At 41.4% G+C, this 15,563-nt stretch overlaps 1 protein-coding gene across 1 annotated transcript in view; it reads right to left on the bottom strand.

The window, feature by feature from the left end:
• The window catches only part of PLEKHM3 (pleckstrin homology domain containing M3), an 80,058-nt gene that overhangs the window by 46,237 nt on the left and 18,258 nt on the right, over window positions 1–15,563 (bottom strand). Inside the window, exons 3-4 of the mRNA XM_013171703.3 lie at window positions 9,660–9,805; window positions 3,752–3,945 (exon numbers count right to left, since the gene is read on the bottom strand). Of these exons, the coding sequence (XP_013027157.2) occupies window positions 3,752–3,945; window positions 9,660–9,805 (340 nt within the window). The remainder of the gene's footprint in view (window positions 1–3,751; window positions 3,946–9,659; window positions 9,806–15,563) is intronic.

The raw sequence follows: 15,563 nt of genomic DNA, 5'->3' as shown, positions 1-15,563 counted from the left end.
GGCTAATCTCTGCAAAATGCTGCCGATATGCACCGGTGGAGGGCCTTATTTCTCCTCTCAGCCAAGTCTGGTTTCCTTTATTTTTTGTAAATATAAAGAGTTTAGAATCCAGTGGAGCAGTAGGTGAAAACTAATCATTATAACTGATGAAGACCACTGTTACTGTAAGCCTTCCAGCTACTTTTAGGATTTCTTCCACTTCTTTTCCTTCCTTCCTTTTTTCTTCCTTTCTTTCTAGTCACTTGCTTCTTTGAAGTTCATGCTATGGTTCAGCCCCAAGTTCCCTGCTAGATGCCAAGTTTCATGAAGTTCCCAAAGTACCTATCTATGCACACCAGGCATTATAAATAACATTTCCACATTTAAACCAACTGGATCCTGAGCTAACCTGGTTTATAGCCATCTGGAATTCTTCAGAAAAAGGGACTTGTAAGCACTGTAAACAGTTTTGTCTTCCCAGAGGACACCAAGAGTTTCCAACTTCATTGCCATCTTCGTTTTGTGATCTGGGTTCAAGAGCAAGGTATAGATTTAAAGATGATGATAATGCAAATAGTATTAATAAAAGAAACCTCAGAGTGATCTGCTTTTCCCTAATAAGGCAGGCTCTATCAGTGTCCCAAAGGCAGCAAGGTGCCAATACAATTAATCAGTCTGTTTTTAGTTCTCCCTAGACAGCAATATTAACAGTTTGTTTCAGTCTGTTTATATGGGTCTGACAGGTCTTCAAGATGCTGTGTTCACTTGCTTGTGATTAATAGTCATTCACATACTAAGGTGAAGACCAAGCAGAAAAAGAATGTTTTTAGAGCTGGACAGATAACTGCATTCTCTCCCCCCGCCTTTCATTTCTAACTCGGAAACAGTACTAAATTTAGGAATGCTGTCTCACCATATTGTTTATAAACTCCTCCTTCTCTTGCAACTTGCCCATGTGAGAACCAAAGGGAATTTTAGGTCCTTTATTTTCTTCATTTACTTGTCAGTAGCTCTCTGCAAGGCCATTACATTTATAGTGAGGGTCTGCATGCTGTGATACTACACATATAAAGCGAAGCCATTGGGACCAGTCTAGAGCAAGGAATAATCGCTTCCTAGAAAAGGGCTTTTCTTCCCTTCCATCTCTGCAAACCTCTTTCAGGAGATCCGAGGAATCAACCGAGCACCAAAACTCACTCCAACAGAATTTACAGTCTGAGAAGGAGCTGGACTCTAAGGTGCGTTTTGTGCTTTTAAAACATTCCTTCATTGCCTTTTACAGCACTTTTAGCAAGTCCAACCAACGTGGAGATGCTTTCCTTGTACAAAATCAATGCCTCAACATTCTCACCCTTCTTGCGCTGGGGTCCTTCTCTCTACCACAGAGAGTTTTAATTTGAGACAGTGCAAAGGAACCCTTAGATAAGAAAAGGAAGAATCATCTTGCTTCATCTCCCCTCCTGACATTTTGGGTGTTTGTTTCTGATACAGAAAGCAAGCCTCCAGTAGCACCCAGCCAATACATCAGTAAATACAACCACCAGCTACAGCCACCGAACAGGAGGAGGAGGAGGACTTGATGAACCTTGTTGGTCCCTTCCAACTTAGGATATTCTATGATTTTCACGCACAGGGCGGTGAGGCACTGGAACAGGTTGCCCAGAGAGGTTGTGGATGCCCCATCCCTGGAGGTGTTCAAGACCAGGTTAGATGATCCCCTAGCGTGTGGCATCCCTGCCCATGGCAGGGGGGTTGGAACTAGATGATCTTTAAAGTCCCTTCCAACCCAAACCACTGATTCTATGATATTTGCACACACTGATACTACTTCTCCCTTTTTTCCTAAGCAGAGGTGGTGTTAAATGCTTACCATAATATTTTAATGATTTTTCTCTCTCTCTCTCCACCGAGTCCACCACTTCAAGAAAAAAATCACACACAGATTTCTGTGTTAATTTTTGTCTGTTCTCTCTTCTGTCCATTTCCTGAGCATTTGTCATCTCTCCTTTTTGGAGGAAAATTTCTGGGCTCCTTCTTTGTCTTGGTTTCTTTATTAACTCTTCATTTCTTTATATCCTTTCCTATCATCTCCTTCCCTCAGCTCTAGCTCTTCAAGTCTCCTCCTTCTCCTGGCTTTCTGTCATCCCTTTGTCTCTAGTTCATTGATTTCTCTGTTTAGACCTCCTTTGATCTTTTTTCTTTCATTCTCATACCCAAGTCCCTTCAGTCTCTTCTGCCTCCTCCTGTCTATTTTAATCAGGGCATTCTTTTCTTCAGCATTAATCAGAAGGCATAATTCCCTTTCTGCCACTTTTCCTGAAGAGCAGCATTCACAAGTCTTGTTCCCCTTTTAGTTTTATTGCAGTCAAAGATGATGGCATAGGAAAAATTATTATAGCTGAAGAGCAAGACAGCTCTGCATGATAATACTATCTTCTTCAGTAACAGAAAAAGCATCCTAATTTTTAAAATGCTGCAAGCTGCCCTATCAAGTAATAGGAACTGAGCAGTAAGACACATAAACACATACTGACAACCCAGCGGGTCTGATACAAGAACTCAGTAGTGCTCTCTCCAGAAACCTGCTGCTACATCCTTCTCTTTGTTGTTTTTGAGGTAGTTACTCGAAGCAATGACACAGGTTATCTGCTGAATAGCAGACTTTACCTCACTCCTCACTTGGGATAATAGTTCAGTCTCCTGTTCCTCTCAGAGAATTCAGGTCCCCCAACCCTAAAACATCATGCTCAAAACACAGTCACTGATGCCACCTGCTTTCTTGTCCTTTGACAGCTCATAATTTCAAAACACAGGCTTTCCTATTTGTGGATTTGTCTTACAAAAGCTTACAGATGCATTAACGACTGAGTCAGATGCTTGCACATGGAACCACTCACCTCACAGCACTGCATAGGCAGAGCTATCTCCCCAACTCTTCAGGAGAACCATGCAAAAGTGACTTGGCTTTTTTAAGGTCACAGTCATGGCATGATGGTCTTAAGAAGACTGTTCATTTTTATCTTGTTAGAGAAATGCTGCAGCAGCTGAACAGACTTCCAAAATTAAGTTCACTTTTTATGAAACTCCTGCTTCCACTGAGGAAAACTCAGAACTCAATAGGAAACACCTTCTGCTGTGTTGTGACCATGTTATTTTCCAGTAAAAAAACACTCAGCACAGCCATGTAATGGATGGAAAAGATGGTGGCTGGGCAAGAACATGACTGCTCTAGTATCACATAATTCACAAGTTAGGTCACTTGCTAGGGGACTACATCTCCCTCTACGTTTCTGTGACATAATATCACAGAGGAGAGCAAAAGTGCTCAAAAGCTGTTTGATTCCAGCCTCTCTCATGCTCTGACATACCACGAGCTAGTTCAAAGGTGCTGACAGGGGCTACTATACTGTGAGTACTTGAAAGCCAGATGCTGTGGCAAGGAGCACGAGGTATCATATCTGACTAAAAATACGCAGGCACAGTCAAGAAGCCTGAGCATCAGTAAAGGATACTCACCATAATGTTTGACCTCTGAGGTAACAGTTGTCAAGAACAACTGTATAGACCCTATAAAATCTACTAGAACCATTTTTTTTGGCAGTAGATATTCCAGCTGCCCAGGGAAGTTCACTACAAGCCATACATGCACAACATCTTTCTAAATGGGTAATGTCTTAAGGACTAGATCATGAGAACAAAAAAAAAAAAAAGTGACAAGACAAGGAAACTACATCCTTGTACTGCATGTTTTCTGTGGTTCTGCGGTTCTTACCTTCTACGCAAATCTTCAGCCACTGCTGCTCTGCAGCTGAACAAATAGGCTCGCAGAGATTTTAGCTGCTGTCTCAGGCGGACAATGGTTGCCAGAGGTTCAGCATGCTTATACAACATGGGATTTTCCTGCTGAATATCAATCAATGGCTCCTCATACACATATTCCAAGAACTCTTTGGCTTGCTTTGATACCTGAAAAACAAAACAACCAATTTAGATGGGCGTTCCTCCCAAATCTTTTTAAGTGGATCTTCCCTTCTGTGATTTGTCAGCCATTCTCTGCATTTGCAATCTTATTCCATTACCAACTGCAGATGAAAACAGAGCTGAGAGAGAGACAACTGTCCCTGCTCATAGCCAATTCAAACTTCATCAAGCCCATCAAAGTTGAGTGCGTGAGATAATTGCTTACTTACCCAAAGTGCAGTGATATTTGCAGCCACATATTTTCACTGCAGGGTAACATAGCTTACTAGATTTTTATTTTTTTTATGTCTAAAAACTGTAATCATCAAGTTTCTTCCCTGTTAATATTTTTGTGTTTGTGTGCTGCTTTCTTTTTGGCAAGAAACAAGTGATTGAGTAAGTGCCAAGGCACAACACTGGAAAAGGAAACACGTACACTGCAAATCCAGTCATACTGTGCTGTCACAGGATACAGAATTCCAGTACAAATTTCTATACCCATTTGTTTCATGCTCAGCCAATATGGCTAAAATAATGTAAAAAGAAAATAATCGGAAGCACATCTATCAAGGTGTTTTTTTTTTTAATACAGATAAATACAGTTGGGTTTTACTGGTATTACTCATTTGCAATGTTTCATCTGCAATAAATTCTTCTTATGCCATTTTCATCATAGTGCTCTGTTCTATCTCTACCTGTAAAGAGCTACCGTAATCCTGATAAACTAGTGGGACTCTTATTCCCACTAGAAAAGATGCTCCTATTTGCTGAGGTGAGATGACGAAATTCCCACTCATTCCTAATTTCTGCATTTCATCACAGCTGGAAAAGAGATGGTGGGATTGCCTGAAATGAGCTGTAAATCACTTGAAACCGTGCTATGGAAATACTATGTGTTCCACAATTCAGTTAGTCCTCCTGGACCTTTAAACTAGTATTTATGCTGAGTTGAGGGAGGGATGAATTAGGTTAACTGTACTACTTTTTATGAAGTTAACAAAGAGAGAAAGGGCACATCATAGCCTCTTGAGATACAGGATGTCATTTCCTTTCTGGTGGTGTAAGGTAGGAAGTAGGCAAAAGAAATATGCATCCTTATAAATAGCACCGCTTCCAGTAACAGCATGGGTTACTAACTATTCACAGGGGAAGCTAGCCCTAAATGTAACCTTTCCACAACACATAAATTAACATATAATAAATAATGCCAAGGACAGCCTTACCACCAATAACTACACAGATAATAAGCTGCATAATTTTAAATACATCAGATCATAACCCCACAGATTCCCCAGGTCCTGAAGCTGCATTAAACAGCTCACTCCTTTCTATAAAATGTTCCACTCGTTTCTTTTTCTTTTTCCAAAACAACGCATATACAAGGAATTGTGCAGTCTGAATGGACACACAGGTGACATGCTGTGTAAGGAGCAGCACAGGCAACTTGGATTTTATAGACCCAAACCCTACAAACTCCAAATATGTCACATTTTTGAACACTGGCAATGTTGAAGTTTTATTAGACATGCTAATTGAAGTGCACAAGAGACCACAGTCAAACAACTACTTTCAAACTGCTTTTATAATCGTTAAAACTATTTGGCTGCAATATCTCAGCCACCTCCTGTTAACCATGGCATCTACAGTAAATATTATTCATCTTTCACTGATGAGAAAATTAAGCTACCTATGCAGTGATTCCCTAGGAGGCCCATGAAAGCTTGGTACAGCGAGTACCACCTCCCACCAGGAAGAGCAGGTGCTCAGCATAGCCTGGGTAGTCTTAGTGATGGGCTCTTCATGCACCTGCCCTGCTGCCTCAGGAGCCAGCGAGAGGGGATTACTGTCTCAGTGCTACATCCGTGCCTGTGCACACTGGTACCCTTGTACAGGGGAACTCTCCTGAGACAGCAGTGTACCAAAAAAAAAAAAAAAAAAAGAAGCCAGAACTGCAGACACCTGAGTGACTCTGCAGTACATATGCACTACAATTTTTTTCCCTTCACAAGAGCTCTGCTTTATATTAGTGCAGAGGCTGGACAAAGAGCAGCTCCACTCCATCACTCAGTGTGTAGCCCCGTGTGCTTTTTATTGGGCAAACAGAAATCCCAGAGGACAAAGTATTACTGTTCAGCTCTGGTGCTGCGTGACCTGAGGGAAGAGTAGAGAAGCAAACCTTTCTCCTTGTCAACACAATGTACCTGCAGAGTTTGATTACAGGAAAAGCAGCTTTGCCCAGCATCACTGGCTGACAGGTAGGTGTTGGCTTCACTCTGCAGGCCTGACAGAGGCACATAGCTCACGTAAAACATTAACTCACGCTACCAAGACTAGCAAAGTTACAAGATGCTGAAATGCAACCTTATAATGGGACTGGTCAGGCAGTCATAACAATGCAGGTTGCTATCAGCCAGTAACACTAGTATTTGTATTAGCATCCTCACACTCCCTCAGTTTTATTAGGCAGACTGACGACACTACTAAAAATGCCAACACGAATGAGAAGATGCAAACTGCAAGAGGGTTTTAGCTTTAAATGTCAAACAAGGATGGATGCTAACATTTCCAGACCTTTCTCTTCTAGAGGCTGTGAATTTACAGCTCAGAACTCAATTTACCAGAGTCAGCTTCCCTTGAAGCTTTTGGCACAGGGAGTTCATTTCCTGCTATGTTTGTCTGGCATTTTGCACAGGCTGGAATCTACCTGAACCAAACTGCAGAACTTACTGGGTTTTGTGTGTAACCAGGGAAAACAGTTGGCATAAGTAAAAGGAAGAAGGGATGTTCAAAAGATTACCTCCTTTCTTTTTTCTTCACACAAACATGAAAAACACGAATAGGAAAACAGTAGGGAGACAGGAGAAAAAAAAAACTACTTGGGAGTGAACAGCTGCTTTGGTTATGACAGAAGACCCACATTTAACCACCAAGTGCTTTCAAAGAGCTCTTATTGCAACCAAGGGGATTTTTGTTTTCTTATCCACATGCTTTCAGGTGTTAAGTGCATTGTTTTTCAACACAGTATGATAAGACAACTACAGATTTCTACTGCTTCTGTTTTTTCATGTCCTGTCTTGCCAAAAGCACACAAGAACCTCTCCATTTACAAAGCTTAACCGATGCAAGATACTACTCAGGTGTGCAGGACTTCACGAAACACAGCAGAGAAACATGCCCAATTACATTATATCACCATAAAAGTCCCTGTCCTAGAGTATGCTGTGGCGCTTGTTTTGCCTGAGACAGATATGACAGACCCCAGCAACCCCTGCAGAGGGGAAAGAAAAAGGCAGTGGGAAGACATGGGAAGAAGTGCAATTTTTCAAACTCTTCATTCACTTTTCTTCCATTTAGTGAACTGACAGGTACATTTTAGACTGTGCAAAATACACAAGTTTTTGAAGACTGAAGGTCTCTTTCAGCTCTGACCATCATACACTGTGTGTACCTAACACACTCACTTCCTGCAGGCCCTCTCTGGGGTATGCTACAAGGCTGTCTGGAGAGAGTCACCCACTGCAGCAGCTCCACTTTCAGACATCACTGCACCGCCTGAGAGCTGCAGGGCTGAGTGTTTAGGAGAAGCTCTGTTGCTTAGCTTCATTTTGGGACATTGCTGCATGGCTTTATGTAGGCACATTGGTCAATTACAGGAGGTGAAATGCTGATAAATTAAGTGACCTTCCTTTGAAAATGAGCCTAAAGGAAATTAATACTACCAAGATCACCTCAAGGAAGTGGGACAAGATATCTGTCTTTGCCAAATCAGCACATTTAATCAATACACTGCTAAGGAATCAAGGCAGTTTCATTACCAATATTAAATGTGGCAGCCAGCACTAAATTGCTTTTTAGACCATACAGAAGAAACGAATATCAAACCTTATCTCTGAATGGCAAAAGGAGATGTGAATGTAAAAGTGCAGGTAATGTGTGGCCTACCTCAGAAAAGCACTGCTCAGTTGACATGGGCATAGGGCAAGGACAAAATAAAAGCACACACGCAGAATTGAACAGAAAAAGAAAAAATGATTAAAAAAAAAAGATTTCATAAAAGTAACAAGAACTATTTGTTACTTTAGTCCTATACATGGATGGGATGGACTTGCGGAGATCCAACCGGTGATCTCAGCTCAGTTGCAACACTGCCGCTGTGGTACATGATGTCCCCTTGACCTTCCCTCCCTGTCTCAATTCCCACTTTAATAGGTGGGGATGCTGTACTGTTTTTCATACTAAGCAATGGTGTTCCTTACTTAAAACCACCTCTCTCAGTGCTTTGGCAGAGAGACTGGCACAGAATTTGGTGTGTTCCCATGCTACCTCACAACTGTTCTGCCTGTCAACAAAAAGTGAAAATTAATTTCTCACTGCAAGAGTTTCAGTAGGTTAGATTTTCAATGAAAGCTTAAGCTTAAAAGTCCCATTTCATTTTTTCCCTCAGCTGTCTATACCTAAGACCACAGGAAACAGAGCATAGAGCAGTTTTTATCCCGCAGGCTTAGAAACCAAACCAGTTTATTTTCTTGGCAGTATCACTGACACCTTGATATGAAGTCTCTTCATCTTACCGTCCACTTGCTCCATATGAGAGCTACCTGTAATGCTCTGGAGTAGCAAGCTTAGTCCTTAGCAAAAGCATCCAAAGAAAGAACTCTTAAATATTTATTCCTAGCTTCTAGGAAAGGGAGTCATTTTTTGTCTCCACATGTAGGAGCTTTGTAACTCTGAAAAAACTTGCATTTCATGGCTCAAGACTATCATTTTCCTGATGGCAGGCTCTGGCTACCTTTTAATAATCTCCTCTTCTGACAAATTTTCTTCCTCAAGAGAGCTGCTTTTCCTCTAATAGGGCACTTACTGGTTATTTTTTTCCTTTTCAAATAGCCCATAATAATAATATTCGCAGACACAAAACATCAAACAGCTTCTGCTAACAGTGTCTGAAGCTATAGTATGATCTGGTTTCCTTATGAGTTCATTGTTGCTTCAGCATATGCCCTCTGTGATGGCAAAACAACAATGCTCCCATGTTTTGTTGGCATAACGCTTTAAGGCATGTAATCAGTTTCCACTATCTAGCAATCAGCCACTGAGGTAGCAGCAACAGCAGATTGCTGAAGTTTTACAAAAGCTGCTTGTGTAGCAAGTGAACAACGATAGAATTTTTACTGTATGTTATTTTTGACTATCTGGCCCAAACAAGTGCTGGAACAATGTCCTCGTGTTCTGGAAATGTTTGTGCCAAAAGATGGGATATACTGGCCTTTTGCAAGCAACATGTTTGGGTTATGCTGGTTTCCAATGGGCATTTTCACAATTTTAGTATTCATCGCTAAGCAGCATCAATCTGTAGTCCCAATTGCTCATGAAACAAGCATTGTTCAAGGGCCTAATAACTGCAAAAGTTAGAAGTTTCAGTGGTCTGTCCCTCTGTCTCTTGAACAACTAGATATGCAAGGATGGAAAAAACGCCACCAAAAGGAGGATTACAGCTGCTCTTGTGGAGAAGTGCCTTGGGCATGGCTAAGGAAACTGGGATTAAAACATCCATCTTGTTGAGAGCACATGGATTCATCAGGCCAGGCTCACTCTGGCAAGAGGGACAAAGCAGACAGTATTAGCAGACAGTGCCTTCAACCCTCAACCTGTTGTGATGTCTGCGTTTCTATCTAAGCAGCAATTCCACTCGCTAGCAAACCAACCTTCAGGGAGATTACCTTGTACTTGGAAGTATCCCAGTTATGAACCAGCCGTGCAGGGATGAGGAAGCTGTCATCCACATGGCAGGTACTGCAGTAATACCATCCACTGTAGCTGCACACCTTGGCCTTCCCATTGGACAAGCCTATGGAGCGCTGACAGCCTGGAGAAGGGAGAGGAAAAAAGACTGTGTTTGTACAACATGCCAGAGGTGCACACTCAGGATGCAGTAGGAAAAGTAATTATTCCCTCATCTGAGGTCTTTTTAAACAAACAAGCAAAAAAAAAAAAAACACTCCACAATCAGTCATTTCTCTTAAAAACAGATAAATAAATCTCTCTCTTCTTGGACTAGTGCTGAAAAAAACATATACTAACTTGGGCATCTAAGACAAGGACAGTTCAAAGAGCAGTCACAGGGTACTTAGCACCTCTCAAGAAACAAAGGCAGAAGACCAACTGTGAAAGGATGGGCGTTTAAAAGCCACCGGTATCTGAGAAACATGACCTGAAGTCCAGACAGAAAATACCAGACCATGCTCCAGACAGCTCCCATTTCCCCCCCAGCAGAACGGCCAGCAGTCACAGCCTGGGGGAGCGCAAGCCAGCCCCTGCTGACAGCCAGACGGGATGCTGACTTGGCAGGTAGGACTTCACCACAGAACTGGCATGGACATGGCAAAGCACAGCCAGATCACGAATATTAACTGCGAGCAGCAGTCACACTGACTACAAGTACTCGATGACCTCTAGTAGTGGGGCAGATCAGTCCCCTGCATTAACTAATAAAGAAGAACTAATTGAGACCTCTTCTTCACCTAACCACCCGTTTTCACAAAACACATATAAAGCCACAGTATCTGACACCCTTCCCTTTCTCTCAGCTGTGTCTAAAATGGGCAAACAGGTTCAAATAATAAATATTAAAGTGGAGGGCTGGAAGACAGATGGCACAGTCACATTAAACTACCTGTTCAGGAAGTGAGGCTAAAAATGTTTGCGTAAGGCATAATGAGATGTCTGTGGTTGTTATTAACACCTCTTTCACACGGCACACGATGGTATTTCTGCTTTTCCTTCACTGCTAGTGTCCTCATGTGACATTTACAGCTATAGGCACAATTAGCACCAGAGCCCCTCTCTGGCACGTGCTGCAGGCTGCGAGTTTCTGCTGGAGCTGGTTAGTAATGCTGATTAGCAGAATCCTTGCACATTACTTTTACAGTAAAAATACTGGTTAAAGTTTCACAAGCAGAAGTAAACTGACTGCCTGCTTTTGTCACTATAACTGATTTAACGGTTGGACTTTTGGACTTGCTGATCTTAGAGGTCTTTTCCAACCTAAATAATTCTATGATTCTGTTTATTGTAATTATGCAACTTGTCTCAGAGAAAAAGTATTTATTTATTTTCCCCAGTAGAAGTTATTCTTATTTGGAGAGAGCTTGCAGCTCCACTACTGTAGTCACAAATTGAACTCCTCCTTATCCCCATTAGCTCATGCTACCATGTCCTCTCTGCTCTAATCAAAATCATTAGAATAACCTGACCGACACAATTAGTTCACTTCCTCCACTTCCACACTCCAGAGCCATTTGGCCACTGACTCTGCAATACACACTATCGAATAAATCAGTGTGGGACATGTCCTCTCTTTCTATCCACCCCACCTTTTTTTCCTGCAGTGAGGGTATGCAGTTTCTTATAAAATGCAAACATGAACAGAGTTCAGTTGATGAAATAAATACTTGAGCTAGTATTTCCTCCTTTACCATTCATAAAATGAGTGTTAAGCATAAGCACATATCAAGTGATATTACTCAAGATACATAATGCAAAAATGTGATCTCATCTGAGCTAATTATTAAAGAGAAAAGCCAAATATGACTGTAGATTGTTGTCATTATAGAAATATTTTTGTGTATGGTACACAGTGGCAGCACTTTTTGCAAGGCAGTATTTTTTAGGGCAGAAATGTGATGCAGATGTGCCTTTATACGGGTAAAGTCAAAACAAATAATTCAGCAATGTGTTACAAAACAAGATGACCTATGATTGTGGCTTGGGATCAGAATGCAGAAGCTAACAACCTCCTAGAGAGGCAGTTAATACCCCAAGCCTGTCAGTGTTCAAGAAATGGACAGTGCTCTCATTAATATGCTTTAACTTTTAGTTAGCCCTGAAGTGATCAGGCAGTTGGACCAAATGATCTTTGAAGGTCCCTTCCAACTGAACTATTTGATTCTTTCCTAAAAACTTCATATTTCCCTCAGTGCAAAGCAAGCATTTTCCTGTCCTTTCTTTCCTTTTCTGTTCTGTACTTTTTAAAAAAATGCAATTTCCAGACCAGTCATTCAAAAGAATTCCCATGCAGTCCTGCTCCACAATGCTGTTATGCATAAAGTCAGCAGGCACACCTGGTAGTAAGCTCAGTATCAGTACTCGGTAGTGCATATAGAATTTTTCTTTTTATTTTTAAAATGTCTTAATACATCAAGGTGAAGGTTTTGAACAGCTGAAGAGACATGAAAAAAACAGTCCGGCTCATCTGACAAGATACTTGTCTATTAGCTCTGCAAGATGCTGGCAGAAGGTACTCACACTGTTGCTATGGAGCCCATGTTTTTAAGAGCGCAACAGAGGTAAATCCTGCTCCTCTGGAAGGGAAACAGAAAAATACGACCCCTCCTCTACTCATGGAGCAAGATGAAGTAATACACAAAAGAGAGCATTCCTTGCCCTTTCCAAAGCTAAACAGGAGCAAGCCCTCAGAAAGGATAATGTTTGTGTTAGCACTATCTTGGTACAGCATGCTTTTCTGCGCCAGCATGGCTGAAAGAAGTGGTGAAGGGTCTAAGTCTTTCTCTTCACAAGATGCCTCTGAATTTGGTATCACAGAAAAGCAGCGTAGCATCAGTCTTGATGCCTCAACTGACTCCAGTTGAAGCATTCATTACATACAGCAATCCCTTCACACTGGATGAAACAGAGGCTGGTAAATGACACGCAGAGTTTTTTTAGCTCAATGTGTTTGGGCCACCTGATGCAGTACAAGTGATAAAGCTGTGGCTGAATGTGACTGATGTCTCCTAACTCAACGCCATTAAAACTTTTATAAACATTCCCCACTAGCCAACACTTACCTTTCCGGGGGGTGAGGATGGCAATGGGACGGGATGCACCAGTTTCACCTAACTGCTAGTGCACTCCCTGCCACTCCACAAGCTGCTCGTTTGTCTTAGCACCCTAGCTCCTCTTAGTTAGACTGATGGCAACAACATGCTAAACCTCTTAGCTTTGATTTGTCATCATCCTAAATTGAAATGTTTGTAGCTGAGAAGGCCCTATTGTAAGGCCCAATATCCTACCATCTCCTAGAGCCAGAAACTTGTTCCAGTCTATGACGAGAGCTTCCTCTGGACATGACTGACAAAGCGCAGAAGTGCTGGGGGCCTTCCCTCCTCCTCCTGCCCGCAGAGGGCTACATGCAGCGCGTAACAACTGAAGGTCTCTGAGGTGAGGAGGGTCTCAGTAGGCAAGCATGGCTTTATAAGGAGGAGGAAGTGGAAGAAGTTTCTACCCAAGCAGCATGCATTGCTTTCTCCCTCATTCCAGTACTGCTCTGAGTCCATGCTTCTGTTTCTCAGAAATGCATTTTTACACAGAGTATTTCCCTCTGTATGAAGTATGGTGCTTCATATCTTCGAGTAAACCATATTCTGCAAAGGGAGTGTGGCACAGGCACCTACATTTTCCCTTAACTTACAAGCACTGCTTTTGGAAAATCACCATCCTTTCCATCCCTATCTGTTGTGATTCATAATGATGGCTATTTCTACAATTCTTTCAAATCAAGTTATCAAAGCACTGATTTTCTTTGATGTTATGCAGTTCAAAGTGATGTAGTGTGACAAACATATTTCTGTGGCATAGACCATTTATGCTACTTTGCTTTTTTTTAAGATGGGTAAAAAATGAGCAAGAGGAAGAGAAAAAGAGGAGGAGGAAGGAATAGCACATGGCTTAACGCCCTTGGAAATCCTGTACCTGGCCATTCAGGTACATAAACTTGCCATCGTGTTTACCAGAAGCAAAACTAGTACAGATTCCTGGCTTTAAACTCTTCAGCATCCTTCCCTGCAAGGCGGTCAGATGTAGCCAACCACCTCAGAGATCAGTAACACAACTCAGCTTTTCCTGGGGGGAAGGGACCATTTTATGTTTGTAGAAAAAATACTTGCCTGTAACTAGACAAAGCAGCTTCCACAGGATGGGGGAAAAAGCAACACTACTTTCAGCAATCTTCTCTCACCTATTCCTAATGCTCATACAGATTATTATCCACATAACATCTGTACAAAGGTCTGGCAAGCCCTGAGCCTAGAGTGAGAAGAATACTCTAAAATTTACTATTACCCCAAAATCATCCCTACCTTAAGGATGTTATAGAGCAAGCTACAGATGGAAAAAGCGTGGCTGTCGGTATACTGTTAGCAAAGTGAGGGAAGGAATAATCCCAAACCTTTCATCACAGAAAATATAACAAAACAGCACTAGAATCAAGCAGAGAAAAGAGGGGTTAGAAAAAATAGCAGCAAGAAAGTGCTGCTGGGCACAGATGAATCTCTCTCAATGATAAATCTGTGAGCAGAGCAGGAGTATCAACATCAAGAGGCTCATCTCCAAACGTTAAGACTTTAGGAGGAAAGAATTACAGGAAGACAAGGTTAAAAATACATATATATATATATATATATATTTAACAAGTCTCTCCTTGACTTATGGTGGTGGTGAGGAGATAGCATGGAGGAGGAATCCAAGATACTTCAATACAATTCCTCTTCTGCAAAGTATAGAAAACACCACTTTTGCCACTTTCAGGGTGGTGCAGAACTCTTATGGTCATGGCTGACGCAGAAAACTTCTTTATCCAGATACCTTTTTCTTTATCTGTCTAGCAAGAAAATACTGGAGCAAGCTACAGACTGAAACAGAGAACGTGGAAGACCAAACTAGAATTAAGTACACAACTGTTTTCCTTATTCAATAAAGTTCCTTGCTCAGTATCAGGAAAAAGCAACTCCCTCATGATTGTGTACCATAATTAAATCTGTGACAGATTAGCTTAGAAGCTAATTCATTTAGAAACAACATACAATATGAAGAAAAGAAAATCACCCACGGACTTCAAAAGGCTTTCAGCTTGATTAAGCCATAGAGCAGACTAAGCAGAAGGTGCACAGCAACAAATTTTCTAAGTGTTAGAACAGACATACAACATTGCTGCTTTGCACAAACAGAAAGAGAAGGTGAGAATTATACTTTAGTTGCTGGCCTTATGTTTCTGTGCATCTGCCCTAATTCACTCCACCATGGGAACACTCAAAATCACAAGAAAGACAGAGATACAATCTTAGCTCCCCCTGTGCCTACCCAGGTTTGAATTTGCATCTACACTTTGTCCTTTTCAGAGCATTACTTTTTTTTTTCCACAGCAATTCTATTTCTAAAGAAATAATCAAAACTCCTAAACCTCTAAGCGAAGTCTGATCTTCTATTCACCTTGCCTACTACTCTCTGATCTTACTGACTTTTTCAAAAAAAGCTAAAAGATTAAAGGCAGAAATTTTTCCCTGTTGAAGCCATGTGGGTTTGACCCTTATCCAGTTGCAATTACCTAAGCAGTATATAAATCCCACATTATTTACTTCAGCAGAATACAAACTCTGCTTTAATTATAATCCATACATATCAGCTTCTCCAGAAATAAGAAAGTGTTCATTACTCCCCCATTCCCAAATTTTATTTTTTTTAAAGTAGATAGACTCCAAAGGCCTCCTGAGTCTATGGAAACCCTGACCATTAGTTGGAGCTTAAAACTAAGCCCTAAATTAACAGCCTTCCCAGCTTCATCAGTGCCA

The sequence above is a fragment of the Anser cygnoides genome, chromosome 6 (genome assembly GCF_040182565.1).
Source record: "Anser cygnoides isolate HZ-2024a breed goose chromosome 6, Taihu_goose_T2T_genome, whole genome shotgun sequence".
Lineage (NCBI taxonomy): Eukaryota > Metazoa > Chordata > Aves > Anseriformes > Anatidae > Anser > Anser cygnoides.
This window is presented reverse-complemented; position numbering and strand designations above follow the sequence as displayed.